Genomic DNA, 21,990 nt, shown 5'->3' with positions numbered 1-21,990 from the left:
ACAGCTGATTTGTTCGAACATTTAAATTAGCATGCCAGATGTCTGTATGATAAGTGCAAAGCCAGATTTGAATGTCATCCAAAGCAAAAACAACAGCAAAAAAAAAAAACATTTTTGATGATTTTTCCAGTCTTCCATCATATGAGAAAGGTTCCAAACAGCGGAGACAGTCACTGAGATCAATTTTTATCTCATGAACAACATTTTACCAATCAACACTTTTGCCCAAGATGGTTCTGAAAACATCTAAGCGCTATGTATTATCGGCACGCACCTATTTTTCTCGTGTTTTCATTCCAGAGCTGTATGGAAAATGCAATTCATAAGTTGAATCAGACTTGTTACAGTGGAATAATAGGCAAATACGGAGCCCTACATGAGTCTTCATATTCATTTTATTACTGAGGACTTCCAACTGAAAAGTTGCTGTTTGTACAGCATTTTATTCCTGGATCATCATAAAGTCAGAACATGACAGCTTGAATGAGAGCAGTGCTGGCTGCTTGGAGCCTCAGTGTGAGATGTCTAGTCTGTATAACAGACAATGTGATGAACTTGATGAAGGCTGTTGCCCTGAACACGTGGACCAGGCTCCACTCCTTTAGTCACAGACTGCATCTTGCATGCTATATTTATAAATGAATATTAATATAAAACAAAATATCACAATGTCAGGCAGGTCTGATGCCTACAGTGTTTGCTCTTGTCGTCAATCCCTTTCTCGTACAGACTTTATGTTTTTTTTTTTAAACAATCAGATTTTTTTCTTGGATGCTTCCAAAGTTTTTTGCTAGTCTCCCAGTTTCGTATCCTACTCTGTCTCTGTTGTTGCCGCCCTCTTGAGGTCTGGCAAACCAGTCTTTTCCCAGCTGCACTACTTCTGGTACACCAGCAATGGAATATTGCCAGTGACATTAGATTTAAAAGTTCAGTATACTGTGAAATACAGACAGTAATCTGGTGCTTGTAGGCTTGAACATGATGGATCTTCATCTATATGTAAAAGCTCTGCAGTTCAACTTTGAAGACGTCGTTCCACATTATTAAGGTGGTCTCTGTTCAAAGATTTTTCTGAAGATGAAAAACATGAAATAGTGCAATGTCTTGCAAGAGGCATGAAAACGATCGATATTTTGAAAAAAAAACTCAACCTTATTAAAATGTGAAAGGTTTGTGTGTGAGTCAGAGGACAGATGGATTTGGTAAAATAAAGGCTTACTGGGGTTTAAATCAGACTGATTAACAGCATTAATAGAGCATGTACAATATGAAAAAGTCATTATTCAGCAGCAAAACAGATATAAAATGATTGCGTCTCTGGACCCTTCTGGGCCAGACAGCTGCACATAAAGCTGCGTATAGGCCTTCCCTAATCAAAACTCGCAAAAAGAAATGTTTGCACTGGTTTCACAAATATACAAAGACCGTTCACCAGTGAAGGCTGGGCTATACTGGATGGTACAGGTGGATGAAATTTTGGATGGTTGCTAAAACACCACCCTGTTCCAACCCTGTTTCATCAGTAAGGAGCTGGTGAAGAAATAGTCTGGGTTGAAATATTGGGTAGATGGTAGGTGGCTTCAGGGTCCCAGCAGGTGTGAAAAAGACCTGCAGAACATATGCAGAGTTTCTGCCACAGTATAAAAGGAAGATTTGAGCTACAGTAAAAAAAATAAAATAAATCAGGACAATGCACAATCTCATGCTGCATAAAACAGCATTGACAACTTGTAATGGAGAATCAAAGGAGAATATAATCATGATGTGGTCACCACCGTTCCCTGATTTCAGCCCCCATTGAGAACCTGTGGAGCATCCTTGAAAGGGAAATTCGAGAGAGAGTGGGGAGCAATGTGCAAGTTCAGGCAGCAATATTGATAATCTCATATGAAACACATTGAGAAGCTAAAAGTTTGATGGACGAGTGAGCTGGTAAAATTCTATCAAAGAAAGGTTCATATTAATACGTAGATTGATGCAATAAAATTAATGCAACAAGTAGCAAAAAACTGTTTAAGTAAATAATGGATGGATGTTGGTTGATTCCAAAGTTCATAATAATTTGAAACAATGAGTTTTGTGGGGCTTTTTTTCCATTAAATAATAAGAATTCAGCATTCAGACTGTCACATAATTGCTGAGGATAATATAAATCCTGCTGTTTAGGAAATACAAAACATGTAACAAAGAACATTGGCTTCCAAGCTTGACGGTCTGCATTTGATTTTTGTTCAAGGTCCAGAAAGATTAATGAATTTAAAATAATATTTCATTAATTCACTTTTTGCCAGCATCAGTGTGACTCCTGAACTCACGATTACACCATAAACATAACACCTCTTATAACTGGACCAACATGAAACCAAGGCAGGTAGAGTTCAGACAGCTGACTTAGATTTATTTCTGACTCACACCTATTCTTACTAGATGTAGACACTGTGTACCAGAGTAAATGAGACATATTCTGTATCTGTGATTTAGGAACAGATAGCAAATTCTCAAGTGGAATGATAAAGCATGAACTTGGCAAAAACAACACGCAACACTTGCTCCAACAGTTAGCGTTGCCATGACAACAATGTCAGTGATGAGGAAATAAGCCATAATAAAACCACATTCATGTGTGAACAAGATTACGGTGAATAATCTCAAGTTAGACTGTATATTCAACATCACAGATAATTATTAATCAATTGAGAATTTATTTTAGAATATAATTAATAATATATCATATCATAATGTATTACAGTCATAACACAAGGTATGGGCTGGCTCTGGATTTACTAGCTCATTCTGAAAGCAGACGAAATTCCAGACTTCAAGATGCATTGGTCCATCAGCAAGTGGAGATCCTGAGGCTACACAACAGGATCTTACTTTATCGTAGGTGTTTTGGTTTGTTGACAGTGTGTGTTCCTGTTTATCAGATAAATAACATCTTAAAATTTAAAAATGCTCCTGACTGCAAGCACACAAGCTAAGCCAGAGAGCAGGTGCTCCAACAACAGCCTCAAAATGAGGAATATCTGTGTTTCTTGTTGTTTGATCACACATTATGTTTACCTTTTTATCAGGATCACTTCACAGGTGTAGAAGCACAATTATCTCTGTAACTAACCAAATCTGTGGAACTCTAGCAGTGACTTGAGAATAGGGTGTTTGCCACGTCTTGAAGTAAGATGCCAAACCCCCATCTGAAGCCAGATTTGGCAAAGAGAGAGAGTGGGAGAGATTTTGGCCAAAGCTGTCTTTGAAGTCACATGTAAATCAGTATATTTTCACTGTAGACAGCGCCAAAGTGAACACATTCCAAGTTAAACCCTGGCTAAGAACATTTGAGGCAGGATCAATACATGGACACTAGCCTACAGCGGTTAATTAGTGGCCTGAAATTGCCAGAGAGGTCTGGATACAAAAAGCTGGCAGTATGATAAGTCAGGCTGATTGATGGGTGGTGTTGGCCTCTGTCTGGTTTGGCTGAATGCTGGGTGTCAGAGATGCAGTGACACACTTTGAACATAAAGCTGGTAAACATCACCTGCAATCCGTAATACTGGATGTGGGGTCATATTCACGTTCTAAATAATAATTACATTTTCTTTAATTGCCTTTGAAACTATTTGTCCTGTCATTATGTAAGCTGTAGTTTGAATGGCCAAGACACAGATATGCTTCAAAACCTGCCTCTTGAAAACAAAACTCTGTTCAGTATTCAACCTAATTTGTCTCCACTTTCTCTTCCTATATGGCAAATCATAATTTACCCCCCTTTTTAAAGGCAAGTGGATAAGTAGGCACTTCAGGGTGTACTTGAACTAAGGCAGTGAATGATAGTCGATATTAGGGTTTCCTCGAACATTAATTCATACTGCACAGAGCCCCAACAGTACAGTTGCTGTGGGAAAGGCTTGTTTACACTTCTGAGCAGTGCAATCCACATGAAACACTTGGTAATGGAAGTGTAACAGATAATTGCTCAGAGTCACAACCACAACAGCAGCTTGCGACCATGTGTCATTTTAATAAGGGCATTTTTAAATATCACAGGTCAAAAGACTGTTCTGTGTAAATTACAGGTAAGGCCATGACTTGGAATCAGTTAGATGCAATTTACAACAGCTGACTGAGGAAGTAGGGAGAACTAAAAGTTAACAGCAGTTTAAATTGTTGTGCACTTTGACACAATGCTCCCATTAATCCCACCAGTTTCCAGGCTTTGGATCACAGCATACCCAAATGAGGTGCTTAATTGTAACATAAGAAGTTTTAGCATTTCTGAGATGCTTTCATATGAAATAGGGCGAGTGCAGCAATTAAATGGCTTTACTGTCCAGAAATGACACCTCAGTTGGCTTGCAGGAGTTTTAGAGCCGAAGTCAAAAGTACCCTCCAAATCTTTTAGAGGCAAACTCCTTCATCAACAAACTGATAATGGGCAGCAGCTAAATGAGTAATGGGGAGCTGGTTTTGCCATGCAAACAGACACAGACAGCACAGCTCTGCAGATTAATGGGTAAGGTGTCTGCCGTCCCAAAGCATTCCACTCATCATCCATCTCCCTTCCCTGGCCACACAATTCAGCTGAATGTATTTCTTTCAGTTATATTTCCCACATATTACTGTGAAGACGTTACTTCTGCCACTGTATGAACATCCCCAATCAATAATAAAGCTACAGAGATCTCATTTCCAACACCTCATTATGGGCCTCTCAGCCTCCTACCTTTTGTGTCGAGAAATGCTTTGATGATGGATAGAATTATACAATAAGCTTACAATGATGTGAGAAAATTAACACCCCGTGCTACATGCCCATAATGTCACAAATGGACTGATGATGAACCCAATTATGATCCTCTGATTGAATCAGTTAGTCATTTTAATTAATCAGCTATCACTGGAATCATCATTAGCCTCACACAATCATTAGCATCACACAATACCTACTTTAGTGCTTATGCAGGTTGATATGGAAGTCTTGCCCTCAGTCATTTTATCCGTCCCTAACTACTGAATCACTCCTGCGACAGTTTATACAGAATGATTGTCATCACAGAAATTTAAGCTACAACGGGTTTGTGTTGCACACAGAAAGCCTTGCACAACATTTGCTGCTCTGCGTTGTCTGTGTGAAGCGGAGTAATTGTGAACAAAGTGCCACTGGGCTGAACTCTATCAAATTTATTGACTACCTCTTGCCGTTGCATGACAATAACCTTACTCTGCACTACCCCACCTGCCCGCCCTCTCTGCTCTGCTGGCAGTTCTTGAGGTTAAGGCCACAACAAACCACTGATTTACTGGGCCCCAGAACAAATGGGAGCAAGCACCAAGGGGGTTTTCAAAGTAGTCTGCAATATTCGATTTCTTCTGCCTCCCCGTTCCAGGCCACTGACCTTTCAAAATAAGCAGATTCTCTCTCACCTCAAGGCTAAAAGCAAGGCTGATAGAGTCGGGCTCTAATATGCCAACAGCAAGAGCTTTTAATGAGTGAGACATGCTATATGTTCACCCCAAGGGAAGTCATCTATAGCTAAACTAATTGTTAGGTAAATTTCACTGATATTTTGTTCCACTTGTGACAGCTTTAGGCAGAATTCTCTCTACTCTTTGCTGCTGGAACAGTCACTCTCTCCAGGGCTTATCAGGCTGCAGCAGATGAGGAGCACTGTGAGGTCTGGAGAAGGTTCTAATCTGTCTTCTCTACTGTGTTGAAGCAGATACATGCTTTCTGTTTGTGTGTGTGTGGGTGTGGGTGTGTGTGTGTATGGTGTGTGTTTAAGAGAGAGAGAGAGAGAGTGAGTGTGTGGACAGCGTAAAAGGGAAAGCAAGAGAAAGTGAGACTTAGAGAAAATAGATATAGCCACAACTCAGTCAGCAAAGGATTTTATATCAATGCACTTTCCCTGCTGTCACATATGTGCCTTTTTACTGTTGGCAAATATGATCATGTTTCCAAATGTAGCAGTGTAGCCAATATTACCTTTTAATGAGCTAAATTCAAACAATATGAGTTGGACCATCAATTGCTGTTATATAAACTATTGCATGATTGGTTTTCACACATAATTTTGGGACTGGTCATGGAAAACATCCCATTCAAAGTTATTTTCAGCCAAAAATAAGCACTAATTAGCTGCACTGAAGTGATCCTAGTCATTTTTTAGAACAACACTTTAAAAAAAAACTACACAAAGATCCATCATCTGTCACTGCAATTTCATTCAGCTATAGGCGCTTCGTAGGAGTTTCAGTAGAAACAAACTAGACTCCAATCGTAGATTCTTGAAGACATAGGAATTTGTATTTGACTGTATAATGCAGCACAATACAACATGTAAACAAAGTTTACATATTAAGATGCAAAATTGTACAGTTAAATTCGAAACTTTAGCACAATAAGAGTAAAAAAAGAAGGTATATTATAGAAGTCAGCAGTGCAACTCCAAAAGAATTACAAGTTTCTATTAAACCCCTCAACAAAGTGAAAAAGTTCACTCTGCATATTGTATTCCAGAAGCAGAACAATGAAGGTTTGTTATCACAGATTGTTCAAAGAATGTTTGATTACATGGCAGTGTTCTCATCCTGGCAGTGCTCAAATAAACAGGTTGCATGCTTTCATATCAACCCCCACCACACCCACTACCACCTACTGACATCAGACACATGCAGCAATGTTGAAACAATAGAAATAAGTGTAATTACATAATTCTTTTGAGTTGGATTTAAATTATGCTTTTAAGTTTTACTTACTTAATGCACAAATAGTTCAAGTTAATTAAAATTTTTGAGTTAATATACTCAAAAAGCAAGATCAAGTTAATTCAATTAATTTTTTTTACAGTGCCAATTATAATTCAGATTGTCTCAAGACACTTTACAGAATCCGTATGCCTGAACCTTCAGAGCAAGACCTAAGGCGACAGTGGCATGAAAAAAACTTCCTTTTCACGGGAAGAAACCTTGAGCAGAACCTGGCTCATATGGAGGGAACCATCTGCTGCTGGGCAGCAGTTACACAAATGAGATATATTTAAGTATGTAGAACTTAAATTTTTTTTACAATACTTAATCGACTAGAATATTTTGAACATGCAGGTTTACAGTTTGAAGATGAAAGCTGCTAAAGTAAATACTACTAAGCAGACAGAAAACAGTCACTGAAAAGTATAAAAGTGCTCATTTAATTTTATAGTTATCTTTCTAAAGTCAGCAAGTATAAACATTCAGAATCCCACAGCAAAAACTATTGTTTCTGAGTTTAGTATATACACCTGTGGTAGTTTTCTAGGGTGTTCTACAATTTCACAGTCTCACATTTATGAAAACACCTTGCTTCTCATATTTTATTTCATCCATTCTTTCTATATATTCATCATCCATCTATTGTATTTGCTTTTTTTGCTGTTTGTTTTAGACAGAAAACACACATTAACCACTATTAAGCCATCACTCAGTCCACATTATCAGTCGTGAGAAAAGCTCTGGGCTTTATATCATAATTCCATCATGGAGACTATTCAGTGCCGTCTTTCCTCTATCTTTGGGACCAAGTTGCTCACACACAGTAAGGGCTCTGCTTTGACTCAGCACATTAGTAACAGCTTCAAAATATTGAGTTCTTTCACAGTTGTGTTAAGGTTAAAAATCTCCATTTAATGTGTCTTTTCCCTTGCCTCCATCTTCAATTTACCCTTCCAGTGTATTGTGGGTTTAGCAAATGAAATCAGTAAAGCATAGTTTGGATTCAGGAGTCAATCGGTTCCAAGGGACGAGCAGGCAGCCGCCATGGTTTAAACACTTCTCTGCTCCTGTGGTGTTCTGTGTGGGAGCACTGTCTTTCCTCGTCAAGCCCTCACATACTGCAGCAAAACAAAACCCTCAACGCTCCATCCATGATTTCACAACTCTTCGACTAAGTCGATTCCTTTTGTCCTTTACGATGCTATTAATAAAAGCTGCTTTATAGAATGATTGAATAGACCCGACATCGTATATCATTACCATTTAATTAATTACTTGTCAATCCCACCTTGTGATAATTAAAAAGGATTTCATTTGGTGTTTCATGCTTTTTCATTTGGAAATGACAGTCTGCCACTCATTTTTTTCAATAAAGACTAATTCTGTTAAATTCTCAAAGAGGCGAAGTAAAGACATGATTAATAGCATGCATGACTGAAACACATAAAATTAGAAACGTGAGAGAGTACAATATAGTCAGGACCACATTGCATGTGAATTAAAATGGCACAGAAAGAGCAGAAATCAACCTGGTTATGTAATTTAATATGTATGATTACACAACTAATGTTGTTAATCATAATTCGTTTCAGGGTAATTTCATAACAGAATGGCTCACACGGCAACGGCAGCTTTGTTCATAGCATTGACCAGTATAGCCTAAAATAATCCTAAAAATCCTAAATATAATCCTTACCACTGTTCTGAGTATCTCTTTTCACAGAAATTCTCTTTTTGTGTCCTTATTAAGTGCAATCATTAATATTCAGGTTTTTTTTTTTTTTAAACTTTTAAAGTTGTCTCAACACCTTCTGTAGATGCATCAAAATAAAAGTCCAAGGGCATTATAGGACAGCCTCACAATTCACTGGACAAGGTTGTAACGTCAGACATTTGTGAATGAAGCAAAGAGCAATGAAAAGAAAAACAAAAAAACCCACACATTTTACAGACTCATAAAAATTCAAGTTTTTGATTTCAATTTGTTGACATATTAGCATAACATTGTCATTTAAATTTCTGTGGTAGTTGGTGTAAAGCTAAATTCAAGTAGTAGTAATTTAAGAAAATTGGCGAGATAATTTCATCTTTCCTAACCTTGAGATCAGGAGTTTGATGCCCGTTTCCTGTCTGCTAAACATGCCTGGACAATTTCAGGCAGTTAGGATTGTGAATTAGCTGGCCTGTAGGCAGAACAAATATGATGAATGGACATTTCAAACAATTAACAAAAACATATTCCAAAAGACTAATACATTTGGGAATATTTCTAGTTGCTAGACTCCTGAAATTTGCCAATTTTATTTTTCAATATAAGTTTCATTTGACAAATCTGTTCAGCTAGGGAGGCCAGTTAGCAATGATTTCAAATTAAGTTGGTTTGTCTGTGCTTTCAAGATATATTGCGTGTTGAAATTCACAATTGCATGTTACAATTAGGGTGTGGTAGAACCCAGGCGCAGACACAACAGAAGGGCAACCAGGTGTTACGGGGAAAAAAGGGGTTTATTGCAAAAATCCAAAACCACTGTGAACCAAGAAATTATACTGAGGAGGCACAACGAAAACCAAGCAGTTGAACATAAAAGAGCTATGGGGTAGTACTCACACTCCATAGAACTAATATTAACAGAAACCAAGCTGATGTCCATTCAAAATTACTGAGTCCAAGGAAAAAAGCAGAAGGGTCCAGATGGAGTTGGGTTTGGGGAAGGCATGTGGGTCTGTCCAAACAATGCTCCAGCAAAGAGTGAGTGAAGCAGAGGGCTTTTATGGCAGAGGAGGGGAGCAGGTGAAGCCCATGCAGCAATCAATTGGCAGCCACAGGGCAAGTGACCGGGAGAGAGAAAGAGACAGGAGGGAACAGAGGAGAAAAAAGGGGCAGGAGCTGGAGTGGAACCATGACATTGCAGTTGTTTTTGAACTATTGAATTTCTTGAAAGCTACTACATAAACAGATAATAATTAAGAGTTTTTGTCTGTCACTGAAAAAAGTTGAGTTTGTTATGGTATGGTAATCATGTACATAACACACAAAAATATCTGTTAAATGACAGAAAAAGCTGTTATTATGAGTAATCATCATAAAGACTTGTGTATATGCTACCAATCACTAGGTAGTAATTAGGAGCACCTTTCATTGACGATAATCTAATATCATTTAATCCTTGTAATTTGTTAGCTAAACATAATGTTATTAGAAGTTATCTTCTACCCAAAAAAACTGATGCAAACTGTTCGCAAACATTATATAGATTTTATAACACAAGAGCGAGAGAGCAATTCAACTGAAATTGTGGCTGGAAACAGCATTTTTGTGAGAGAGGAGAAACACAGAGCAGTAGAATAATGCTGCAGGAATGTAGCATTTATGGTATTTTGCAAACCAGCAGGTAAACCTAAAAGTAGGTTTAAATTCACAATAAAACCAAATTGCATCAAGACGCAATTAAAAGATTAGAAAACAGGGAGAGCGCAACAGAATATAATGTGGAAAATGATAAATTATAAGAAAAGAAGGCCTCTATCTTTTATGAGACAGTTGAAAAATTAAAGGCTAATATTTGAGAATTTAGAGCACACATTAGACTATTTAACTTTGTCATATAATAATGCAGTGCTAAAATGTATTACTCTAACATGTCTTCCTGGCAAACTGCCACAAGCGTCCTACTTTCTGTTGTACTCTGCATCATCTTTCATTTTCAGTCAACCTTCCTTCCCCTCCTGAGCTGAAATCCAGCAGCTGTATCTGCTCAGTTTCAACACAGAAATGCTGCCTGTCCCCCAGTCAGTGTCACTTTTTGAATCTATCCAGTGGGGATTTAAAGGTAGAAGAATTTTCCAATCCACATAGAAGCCATGTAATCCTTCTAGTGAACTTGAAAATCACAAAAAATTTGAGTTACAAGGCTCTCACATGATATCAGTGATATACTCTACCTGTCCGCCCCTCATTGCTGCCATCCTGCCTCATCACACAGCCTGTCCACGCTCTGTTACACCTGCCTATCTATATGTCTGTGGGCACGCATGAGCGCATGTCTTCTTGGCATATGTGAATGATTTGTTATGCATGCATGCTTGTGTGTGTGTGTGTCTGAGTGTCTTTCCCATTCAATCTCAGCTTCACATCCTTCACCGCCCACCAAAAAAGAGCACTGATTCATTATGACTTGATGACAGACACCGAGAAACAATGAGAGACACAGTGGAAATAGGAGAGGTGAGAGAAGAAAACAAACAGCCAGATAGAGGCTGGAGGAGAGAGTGTGATAGAAGGGTAAGAGGTAAATGGATGAATAGGGGAAAACAGGAAGACTGTGATAAAGAGTGACGAGAGAAGTGAGAATGTGAGAAAGACAGCGACAGATGGAAGCAGAAACAAAGAAAAGTGCTTGCGAGTACTCCCTCCCCAAATTGATTCTGACTGTCGGCCAGGGCGCCTGATGGATATCTGAGTCTTGATTGGAATTTACATGCCAGACACAACCCTCCTCCTTCCATCCCCAGCACACCCAATAACCCACTGCGCTCTCATACCGCTTTGAGTGATAAGCGCAATGAGAAAGTGTTGGCATATTTAGCCTCAACAATAGCACTCCGAAGAGTTTCTGAGGCCTGGAGAAGGATGCATTGTTTATAAGAGGGAGTATCGTTTCAACAGTTGATTAATGGCAAGGAAGCTATCGTCAGCTGCCATCACGCCGCGGGGGCACGCCAGGCCCAAATTGGATGAGTGCAAGGGAAGAGGAAAGGTGCTCTGTTGCTAGACGGAGTGGAACTATCACATCAAGATATTTCTGCTGTGGCACAGTGTTTGCTTTGCAGGGCTGCACACCTCTGTCTGCTGCTGTTGAAAATGGGAAGTTAGCAGCAGTGAAAAGGGAGAGAGACTGTCATTTCCCAACTCTACACATCTGTGAAAGTAAACAACGTTACTTCATAATCTAAGGCTTCAAATGGAATATGACCTGAATATAAAACATTCATAAATATTTCAGGTGTAGAAGGAGATTTGGGTGATATAGAAAGTCGAGTTTCTTTTGAAAGCAATAAGTAAATATAACTTTTTGTTTTCGGAGGTCTGCTCAAATTTTCCTTCATGTTTTCAGAATGCAACTACCAAGCTATTCACATGCAACTACCAAGCTATTCACACTTGACTCCTTGCATTCACTCTCAACTCCTCTCTTTGGTGAGGGCAGGAATAGGTTTATTTTATTGTATTTACAAGTGTCTTCTTAGGAATGAGTGTTAACAGCAATATAAAGAGAGGCAACTATGGGGCAGGTCCCATGAAATCATTCCAGTGCATTAACTGTAAAACAGCTAATGCTCAATGTATATGTCCCCCAGCATGGCATGAAGGTACACACATCCTCTCTGTCCACTAAGTCAATACAATATATATTAGTGATTATGCAGAAGCTGTGCTTGCACTAGGGAAAAATTGCCTCTAGCCACTGCGGCTAAAGTGCTAGAATTTTGTTTAGCCACATTTAGCCACATTTTTTCAGCATCTGTACTGCCGCGCATGAAATTTTGAAAAAAAATGGAGTCCTTTTTCTGCATTCTGGTGCATTTTGAGGCCAAAAAATATGTTCAATATTACTTCAGTTTATCTCAACATTTTAATTAAAAAAGTTACTCACACACAATTTGCATCTGGACTATTTTTATTTCTAAGTAATAAGAAATATGCACAACAATTCCTGTAAAAAATCAATATATCAATCATGTCACTGTAACATAAAATACATACTCATTCAACACTTGTTAAGACTAGAAAGTACTGAATCTTACTTTCCTGACGAGATTCATGAAAAAGCTAATGAGATTCATCTAAACAAAAATATTATTTTTGCTATAGAATGGCTTTCTTCTAAAACTACAAAGTATGTATGTATGTATATATATTTGTGTGTGTAAACAGGTGTATAAAAAGAGATATGAGCGTATGTTTGTATTGGTAGACAAGTATATAAGGTTGTATAAATAGATATGTGTAGATGTAAATGTATAATTGTATATTTATCTTATTTCAATGCACAGAATGATGAAGTATCCGAGAAAAGACATATTGCATGCAGCTTGTAAATATTGGTGTAAAGGGGGTGGGAGCTTAATAAGTTTTACTTCTTCCCACTCCCTTTCGAGCTTTCTTGTTTTTTCTTTTTTTGTGTGGTTTTTTTTATGTTTTGTTTTCTTATTTTTCTTTTCTTTTTTGTATTGACATGTTTGACATGTTTATAAGGTTCGAACAAATTGTATCAAAACACCTTGGAAGAGCAGAAAAACTGCCAAAGTACTATTCACAACATGTATAAACTTTACCTTGTATAAGCTCGAAATAAACTCATCATCATCATCATCATCATCATCACTGGAAAGTACTCTGTCATTAAATTATCCCTCAGACTAGAAATTACCTTGTCCTCCTTGTTGTACGACTTCCCGGGGTTAGTCCGAATCATTTTTTCCTGATTGGCTGAGACAAGATACGTGACAGTGTGCATCTATTAATGATCGGAAGCATTTGGGTCGTTCCGGTTATACTCGGTAGCGTTCTTCAGTAAAGGAGACGCGGTTTGTTATTTTCTTTGATTATCGCTCGGCAAATTATGAAAAAGTTGTAAGTTAACCCTTTTTTCATATTTATTAGGCAAAATTATCTTCGCTACCGTGGCTAAACATGCTAAAAATGGCTTCGCCATCCTGAGGAAGGCTTCGCCTATGGCGAAGTGGCGAATGGCTAGCGCAAGCACAGAGAAGAGCGTAAGAATGGTGAAGAAGGATCACATGCATTTGAAGGCACTGAAAAAAACTGAGAAGGGATCATGTTTCCACTTGTTTGCTCTGTCTGTTTAGTGAGATATCCAGGAAAACTAATATTGAAATTTCATGTCAGTGTTCACATAGTGCCCAAAGGACAATTCCAGATCATTTCTGTTCATTTGTACAGCAGTGAAAAATATCCCCATGACCACAATTTTGGTCCATGACAAGTTGTCTAGCCCTAATGCTGTGTTCGTTCCATGTTAAACAGTTTATTGATCCCGGTCAAAAATGACCGTTGCATTAAGACTCATCATAAAACCTGTAATAAGAAATATATCACTACTTGTTTTGTTAGATTGTTTTAAATTAACTTAAATTCTTGTGAATATTGCAAGTTTTGAACTTTTATTTGTTATTTATGGCTCATGTGCCTAGTTGATCTGAGCTTATACGTCTTAAAGTCAAATTCTAAAAAACATAACTTCTGGATTATTTAGACTACAACAAACAAAAAATGATGAATCGTTGTAGCTGTTTTCTCACAAACTACTTTCAGTCAAAGTTATCAACAACAATTTTATTTAACCAATTACTAATTTACACAGTCACATCAAACAACACATGTTGTGTTCCCGGTCATTTTTGACCGGAAACATTTTATTTGTGGAAAACGAAATTCTTCCAAAACAACACAACTATTTTACATTCAATGTCTCAACACACTAAAGAACAATAACATTACAATGTTCATCAGTCCAACAAATATGTATTGCCTGAGAACAGTAAAGAAAATAACTGAAAATTGATAACAAAATCAGGCTTTTTGTTTGTTTTTCCTCACACACATGTTGGACAATATGCACAGGTTGTTGCATGTGTCTTGCAAATAGGTGCATTGCATTTATGACACATCATGCTTGTTTTCACATCTCTTGGTGCACACAGACTGCACCTCTTCTTTTTATCACCTCTTTCTCTTGCAGCAGGTGATCTGGCTTCCTGGCCTTGCATCTCTCTCACCAATCCAGCAGAGGTTGGTGTTCTGGGAAGGTGTTACCGTTGCTGAATGTGGGGTGCCACCAAGGCTTTCAATAACTCCTCCAGGAATAGTCTCCTTTTGAAGTATTTCCCCTGCTTCCATGCTGGATTCACCTCTATCCACACCACAAATGCATTGTAGGCTGACACATCTAAGATGTTGAAAAACACCACCAAGGGCCAACGTGCTGTCTTCCTCTGACAAGAGTATGTGCCAGTGACCTGCAGAAGTGCCAAAAGTACATAAAGTCATGAGTACATGCAAATGATATCCATGTTTCGCAAGACACATCAAGGTATTATTTAGCTTATCACATCTAAAACATGTTTACATATGGTACCTTGTCAAGGTTGTCAACTCCGCCTTTGTTCTTGTTGTAATCAAGGATGGCATCGGGTTTCTTATCCTCCCTGGTGCTCACACTGACATCCCTGTGCAGAGTTGTCATCAGGAGCACATTTTTCCTTTTCTTTGGACAGTAGGACACAAGAGTGTGAGTGTCAGTGAAAGCAAATCTGGAGGAAAAACGCTCCCTGTCCTGGGTAGAAAGTAAGGCAGGAGGAAGCTCAGGCTTGTTTCTTCTGATGGTCCCCACCATGGTAAGTTTTTTTTTGGAGAAGCTCCTGTCCAAGAGCGGAGGAGGTGAAGAAATTATCACGTTATGTTGTGTCCCTTGAGACCTGCAGTCATCTCCAGAACCACACGCTTCCCTTGTTTCTTTTCAGGAACGCCATCCACAGCTTTCCCAGTATAAACCTGCATGTTCCAGGCATAACATGTCCTGACATCACAGACTGCCCATATCTTTATGCCATATTTAGATGGCCTGCTTGGCATATACTGTTTGAAAGGGCAGCGTCCCTTAAAAGCAACCAGACGCTCATCCACTGTGATGTTTGGACTTGGGTTGTAGATGAGTGGCAGGCGCTCCACCCACTTGTCCCAAACCTCCCTGATAGCAGCCAGTTTATCTCGCTGACGACGGCCTGGTCTTGTGTCATGTTTGTCAAAGCGAATCACCCTTGACAACATATGAAATTTCTGGAGAGACATGGTTGCCCGAAAAATTGTCCGACCAGATTCTGCATCCCATAAACTGCTGGTAGATTCATTTCTGGATCTGTACACACCAGTCAAAATCAAAAGACCCACATATGCTCTGATGTTTGTCTGGGTCACCGCCTTCCAATTGTCTCTGTAAATGCGTTTCCCCTCCAAATTGGTCATGTTTACTATGATGATTACAATTGAGTCAGTCAGGAACAGTTCGAAGCAGGATGTGATGTCATCAATCCGGGATGTGGCATATTTCGTCGTTCCAGGGGTCATCCTGATGACATTTTCAGCTGAAAGTCTACCTTGATTCGCAGGTGGGGATGAAGACCAGGAAAAGATTCCATTCTTTGACAGGAATGTCACAGCAGCTTCAGCAGGATCATCCTCTTCTTCATCGCTGGATTCCTCTCCATCTGTGGATGTTTGATCTGGATTATATTCTGTGTCATTTTCAATTTCTGACACATCCTCCTTGAATCCCTCCTCACTTTCAGTTTTCTGGCATTCGTCCTCATCATCATGGTGATCAAATATACAGGCAGCACGCTTTAGGTGCAGCAGTCTGAGTTGCTTTGGCAAGGCAGCTCAAACTAGTTTCGTTGTACATGAAAGTGTGCAATGACAATAAAGTTCTTCTTCTCATATAATCAACAGCCTCACTTACTGTGAATCGACGTTTCATGGTGCTGTGACCATGAACCAACGAAATGTGGAAAAGGTCTCAAAAAGCCCTTATATACCGCAGTTACCAGAAAGGGTAAATGTTATTGAAACAATGTTACAGTTGTCTCAAGAACTTTGGCCAGGTGTTGTTCCCGAGTGAGAAACATTGTTTAGGCTCCTGTAGTGGTTGCTAGGGAAACCAATGTGTGTGTGCATGTGTGTGCACGTGCGACTCTGACAAATGAGGATGTACCTAGACTCAGTTTTCTTCACTAATTTCAGTCACCTCCATTCATTTCTAATGGCCGGTCATTTTTGACCGGGAACACCAACAGTATTAAACAGTTGAATAAAACACACAAAACTGCATGCAAATTTACACTATTTATTTTTTGTGTTAACATCCACTTTGTGGACAAAGTCATGAAAACTCAGATCTGTCGGATGAAATTTTCCACATTTTTTAGAAGCAAAACTTTTAAATCGGTCAAATTTGACCGGAACACAACATGAGGGCTAGGGAAACCAAAACTTTATTAGTAATAGTCCAATAAAATCATCTCTCAATACTTATGATCCCAGTGGATGAATCTTGGTGCGTTCATTTCATTCCATTTCCATATTTAGAAGTTTTGATATTTTACGGAGATGTTGACCATACTCATGTCAAAACTTGGCACACAGAGTAAGAGTGTCTCGCAATTCAGTATAGAAAAAAAAAGTCTTTCAGTACTTGCCTATGTTGCCTGTGCGTACGTGGAGCCGGCCTCTGACTATGGTGTGAACGGTCATGGGGCTCGACGCTGAGCGCTGAGGCAAATCTGTGCTCGTCAGTAAGGTATCCTCTCCCACGTAATCAGTGGTCAGCACCTCCACCTCATGAAGGGCCTGTACTGCTGATTTGCCCTGACGCAACATGCACTAGGGATGCAAAATGTATGAGGAAACAACATGATGCACATTGACTAGCAAAGTACGCATGTAAACACAAACGTACTTGACATCAAAGCAAGGACAGATTAGCAAAAATGAATGGATGTGTCAATGACTTACAAACTGCAGCGGGCTTGTTTAATGAATGAGATTAAGTTCAGTTCAGCTCTGTCCAGTTGTAAAATGCTCCTTTAATTCTTTCCCATCAAATGGTTTACCCATTTCGCAAAGTTTCAAACAAATAAATTACACATTGATTTTTGCAATACAGTTTCTGCCCAATCAAAAAAAGCTGAAGTAAAATCAAAATTATCCATCCATCCCTTGTTTATTCGCTTATCTGTGGTGACGTCTCAGTGCCAGCAGGCTAAGCAGGGCATTCTAGCCGTCCCTCTCTCCAGCAACGTCTTCAAGCTGCTTCTGGGGGGATCTCAAGGCAATCCCAGGCCTGCTGAATTGAGACTTCTGGATCGACTCTGGGGTTTCCTCCTAGTTGGGCATGCCAAGAAACCTCTACAGGAAAGAGCTCATCTTATTCAGATGCCTGAACTACCCCAGCCACTTCTTTTTGACGTGGCTCCGGTCCAGTGCACTTTCACTGCATTGCTGTTAATGCTTCACCAATCCGTCTGTCCACTTTGTGTTCCATTTTTTCCATCACTCATGAATACTATCCCAAAATACTTAAACTACTTCACTTTGGGCAGCAACTCACCCCTACCCCAGAGGGAGCAATCACTTGGTTGAACACTTGGCTGCAAACCACTGACCAAAATGAAAAAGCCTCTAGAATCTGTATTTTCTTTTTCTTCAGCAGTTACAAATGGAAGACATTTTAAGTTTGTTAAATCCTTGAACACAAAGAACAATAGCAACACTAAACAATACAGTTTAAAAAAAAAACAAAAAAAAAAACAGACTGTTCCTCACTGCAACCTGTCCAGAGTGTCCCCTGCCTTCACCCTAAGTCAGCTGGGATAGACTCCAGCCCTCCCACGACCTAAATAAGGTTTAAGTGGTGTATAAATAATGGATGGATGGATGGATGGATGTTCCACACTGCATTTTTCTTGGTAAAAAAATCAAATAATTTCTTAAAACAGCCACAGTGTTTGCATATTTCAAGAAAAAAACATCACTGGTACTTGTTTTCGCCCCATTACATCCAAGAGCGGTCAATTTTTAACAACTGCCACAAAATATCTGTTTTGTGTGTTTGAGGAAAGCTGGCTAACATACATTGAGTTGTGTTAGTACTTGACATTCTATTATCATGATTAGTTTTCTCTGCAACAATGGGTTCTCTCTATTGAATGTGTTAAAGCAAACTGCAAACACTGCATGAATGCATGACAGATGCACTACAGTAAAGTGTGTCAAGACTCAACAATGCATGTGTAAACGGAGTTTTTCTTTTCTTTTGTGGATGATTTGCTTTTCAAAAATCTTGAAAATGTCAGGTGAGTTGGAGTCAGAATTTTTGTTGTGATACTACAATGAAAAATAATATTTTACTTTTTTATTAAGCAAGTTGGTCAGCTACATTGACCTCACCGTCTTTTACCTTGAGCTCGATAGCAGTAGAACCGATGAGGAGCAACGAGTTACTGTCCCAGATGTCGATGTGCATGGTGTGAAGGGCCAAGTAGCGAAGGAACCAACGCTTCTCTCCAGGCCTCAAGAAACTGTCATCTACTCTGAACTGTACTTGCAGACCTGGAGAGCCTAGACAAAAAGAAAGGGAACATCAGATATACATTTAAAAATATAAATTATACAGTGTACAACAGGAGAGCATATTCTTTACAAAGACTACATTGAAAATGAGGCTCTGACATAGAAATTCAGTGCAACAAAAATGAATACACCTGTGATCACTGACACACAAGTTAGAAGTTCAGTGTCACTGAAACTAAAGGAATACATCTATGATTTCCAATCGGTGTACTTTAATGAACATGGTTTAAAAAGAAGCTCTGAACTTAATCAATTTTGGACCTATGAGTTATGTGTATCTGCTCAACTGCATCGTGGCAGCACATGGAAAAAAAAAAACTCCTGGAGGAACTGAAAAATGTGACTGTGAGAATTCAGAAATATGGAAAAAACAGATTGGTGACCAATTAAAAATCAGTTGAAACACATTAGCAGCAGTAATCAGCAGGTATAGGAACCATACAGTACCAAAAATTACAGCCAGAGCAGCCGTCCAAAAAAAAAAGTCTGTGGATACACCAAAATACTGTCGAACAGGATGACTCTCAGTGTGCAGAAGCTTCACAGAAGAGGAAGAGTTTCTAAAGAAGCAAACCTAGACAAGTATGCCGATAAAATAAGTAAAAGAAGTATTTTTTTTTTTACAATTAATCCCTTGATATCCTTATTTTATAGATGTCTCCCTATTTCATTGTTTCTTGCTGTACTGCTGTCAGCTAGAATTCAGAAACATAGCATTAAACAGATGTCACTTTCCCATGTCATAATGTGGATGCATCAGGACAATAAAGACCAGCTCACAAAATATCTGCAAAAGAACTCACCGAGCGGCCAGAAATCCACATTACACTTGTAATTTAGTGTATTTCAAGACTTGGTTTGGATGTCAACAGGGCTGTCTACAGTCAGAGGCAACTGTGGGATGTGTAGGACCCTGTGCTTTGGCAGCTAGACTCTCACTTGGGAATAAAGGTCTACATATAATTGGTTGCTGCATCTACTTCGACCACTGACAACAACAACAAACAAAAAAAACATGTAAAGATACACAATATGAGGAAAAAGTCACCAATTGGATTATTATGCTCGCTTTTCTTTTTATCAAGATAGGTTTAAATTTGAAGGAAGAGAATTAGTATCTGTAATCAGCTGTGGATAGATCATCTGAGCGGGTGCAGTAGTCATCTATTGGGAGTCATTAGCTCGAGTGACTGCACAGCGACAGAGTACAATAGCAGGGAGTATGAAGCTATCTCACAAAGTCAGAAGAACCAGACGGTTTTTATAATTCAAGATGATAAAGAAGTCGAACAAATTGCCAAAAAAAGTTCAAGAGAGATTTCATGGAGAGTAGGTTTAGACAGTATATGCCCATACACTACCACTCAAAAGTTTGGGGTCATCCAGGCAATTTCATGTTTTCTATGGAAACTCACACTTTTCTTCATTTGCTAACATAATTGCACAAGGGTTTTCTAATCATCAAAAAGCCTTTTAACATCATTAGCTAACACAATGTAGCATTAGAACACAGGAGTGATGGTTGCTGGAAATGTTCCTCTATACTCCTATGTGGATATTCCATGAAAAATCAGACATTTCTAGCTAGAGTAGTCATTTACCATATTAACCATGTCTAGACTGTATTTCTGGTTACTTTAATGTTATCACCATTGAAAAAATGACTCCTTCGAAAATAAATACCGTTCTAAGTGGCCTCAAACTTTTGAACGGTAGTGTATATAGCATAGTATACATAGATATGGTCATGGCTCAATTGGTACATCTATATTTGGCACTTCTGAACCTTTAACAGGAGTAGATTTTCCTTTTTAATTACCCAGAAAGAAGAAGTAATGAACAAAAACTTAAACAGGTCTAAAGAGTATAAATCTCCAATATATATATATATATATATATATATATATATATATATATATATATATATAAAATTTGCATTGTTTGATTTTTTATCTGCCCATGCAAGGCCATATGCAGAAATGTGCACACAAGTCATTTCATTTTGATTAAAGCAGAATCTGAGAATGTAAAATGAGTATCCTGTGATTCTCTGATGGTACCTCTGCAATGCACCGATTGGAAATCTGACTCATCCTCTTTGTCCAAGCATTTAAATGAAACAAACACATCACTGATCTAACACAGCTGGTGAGTAGGTACAGAATACTGTAGTGCGGCCCAATATGCATTTTCAGCATTAACATGCGTAATAGTGACAATATTCACATCACTGTAACTGGGACTCATCATGCTACAACATTATTTGCTGCTTGATACAAAAAGAAAACTTGCATGGCTCTAATTTTCAGTGACTAATCTATAGGAGAAGTCTCTCTGATAGAACACCATTTACTGTGATTTAACGGTTCTTGGATAAACAGAGTATAATTTTAACACAGAGTTTGTTGACATGCAGGCTCCTCATGTACACAGCAAAATGAGTGAGGCACAGGAGAGAAACACTGAGGTAGATGAAAGAAAAAATTGGTTGTGTAAATAAAAGCAATGTCAGTTTATAGAAACATTTTGATTACATGGAGACATACTGACCATGAACAGATACTCTGTCTTGCAACTGTTGTTACCATATGAGGTAACATGACTAATTTGTTGATCAGCACCACAAAGATAGAAATGACGAGTGCAAAGCCAGATTTGAACGTCATCCAAAGCAAAAGATGATTTTGCCAATGTTGCACCACATGAGAAAAATTGGAAACAGCAGAGAGAATCATTGATGTGATAACTTTACATGCTGTGAAAGACATGATACCAATAAGCACAGTTACCGTTTTTAAATCTGGTCACTTGACCAGCTGTATGTAATACCCCCACACACACCTATTTTCTCCAACGTCCATCCTAGTGCAGTATGAAATATGCAAGACTCAAGTTGAAACACAGCTCCCACAAGAGAACATTCAGCAGCTACAGTGGATTTTAGCTGGAAAACGAAGCTGTGCATGAGTCCTCATGTCCACTTTATTAATGAGGACTTCCAGCTGAGAGGTTGCTGTTTGTAATTTTTTTCCAGA

The 21,990-nt window shown here is 38.7% G+C and overlaps 1 protein-coding gene across 1 annotated transcript in view; it reads right to left on the bottom strand.

Annotated features, from left to right (window-relative positions):
* Nucleotides 1-21,990, bottom strand: part of nphp4 (nephronophthisis 4) — a 246,131-nt gene that overhangs the window by 39,057 nt on the left and 185,084 nt on the right. The window contains 2 exon segments of the mRNA XM_051949343.1: nt 17,023-17,206; nt 18,783-18,943. Of these exon segments, the coding sequence (XP_051805303.1) occupies nt 17,023-17,206; nt 18,783-18,943 (345 nt within the window).

The sequence above is a fragment of the Acanthochromis polyacanthus genome, chromosome 6, assembly GCF_021347895.1.
Source record: "Acanthochromis polyacanthus isolate Apoly-LR-REF ecotype Palm Island chromosome 6, KAUST_Apoly_ChrSc, whole genome shotgun sequence".
In the NCBI taxonomy this organism is placed as follows: Eukaryota; Metazoa; Chordata; class Actinopteri; family Pomacentridae; genus Acanthochromis; species Acanthochromis polyacanthus.
The sequence above is the reverse complement of the archived record's forward strand: the minus strand, read 5'-3'. Positions and strand labels throughout refer to the sequence as shown.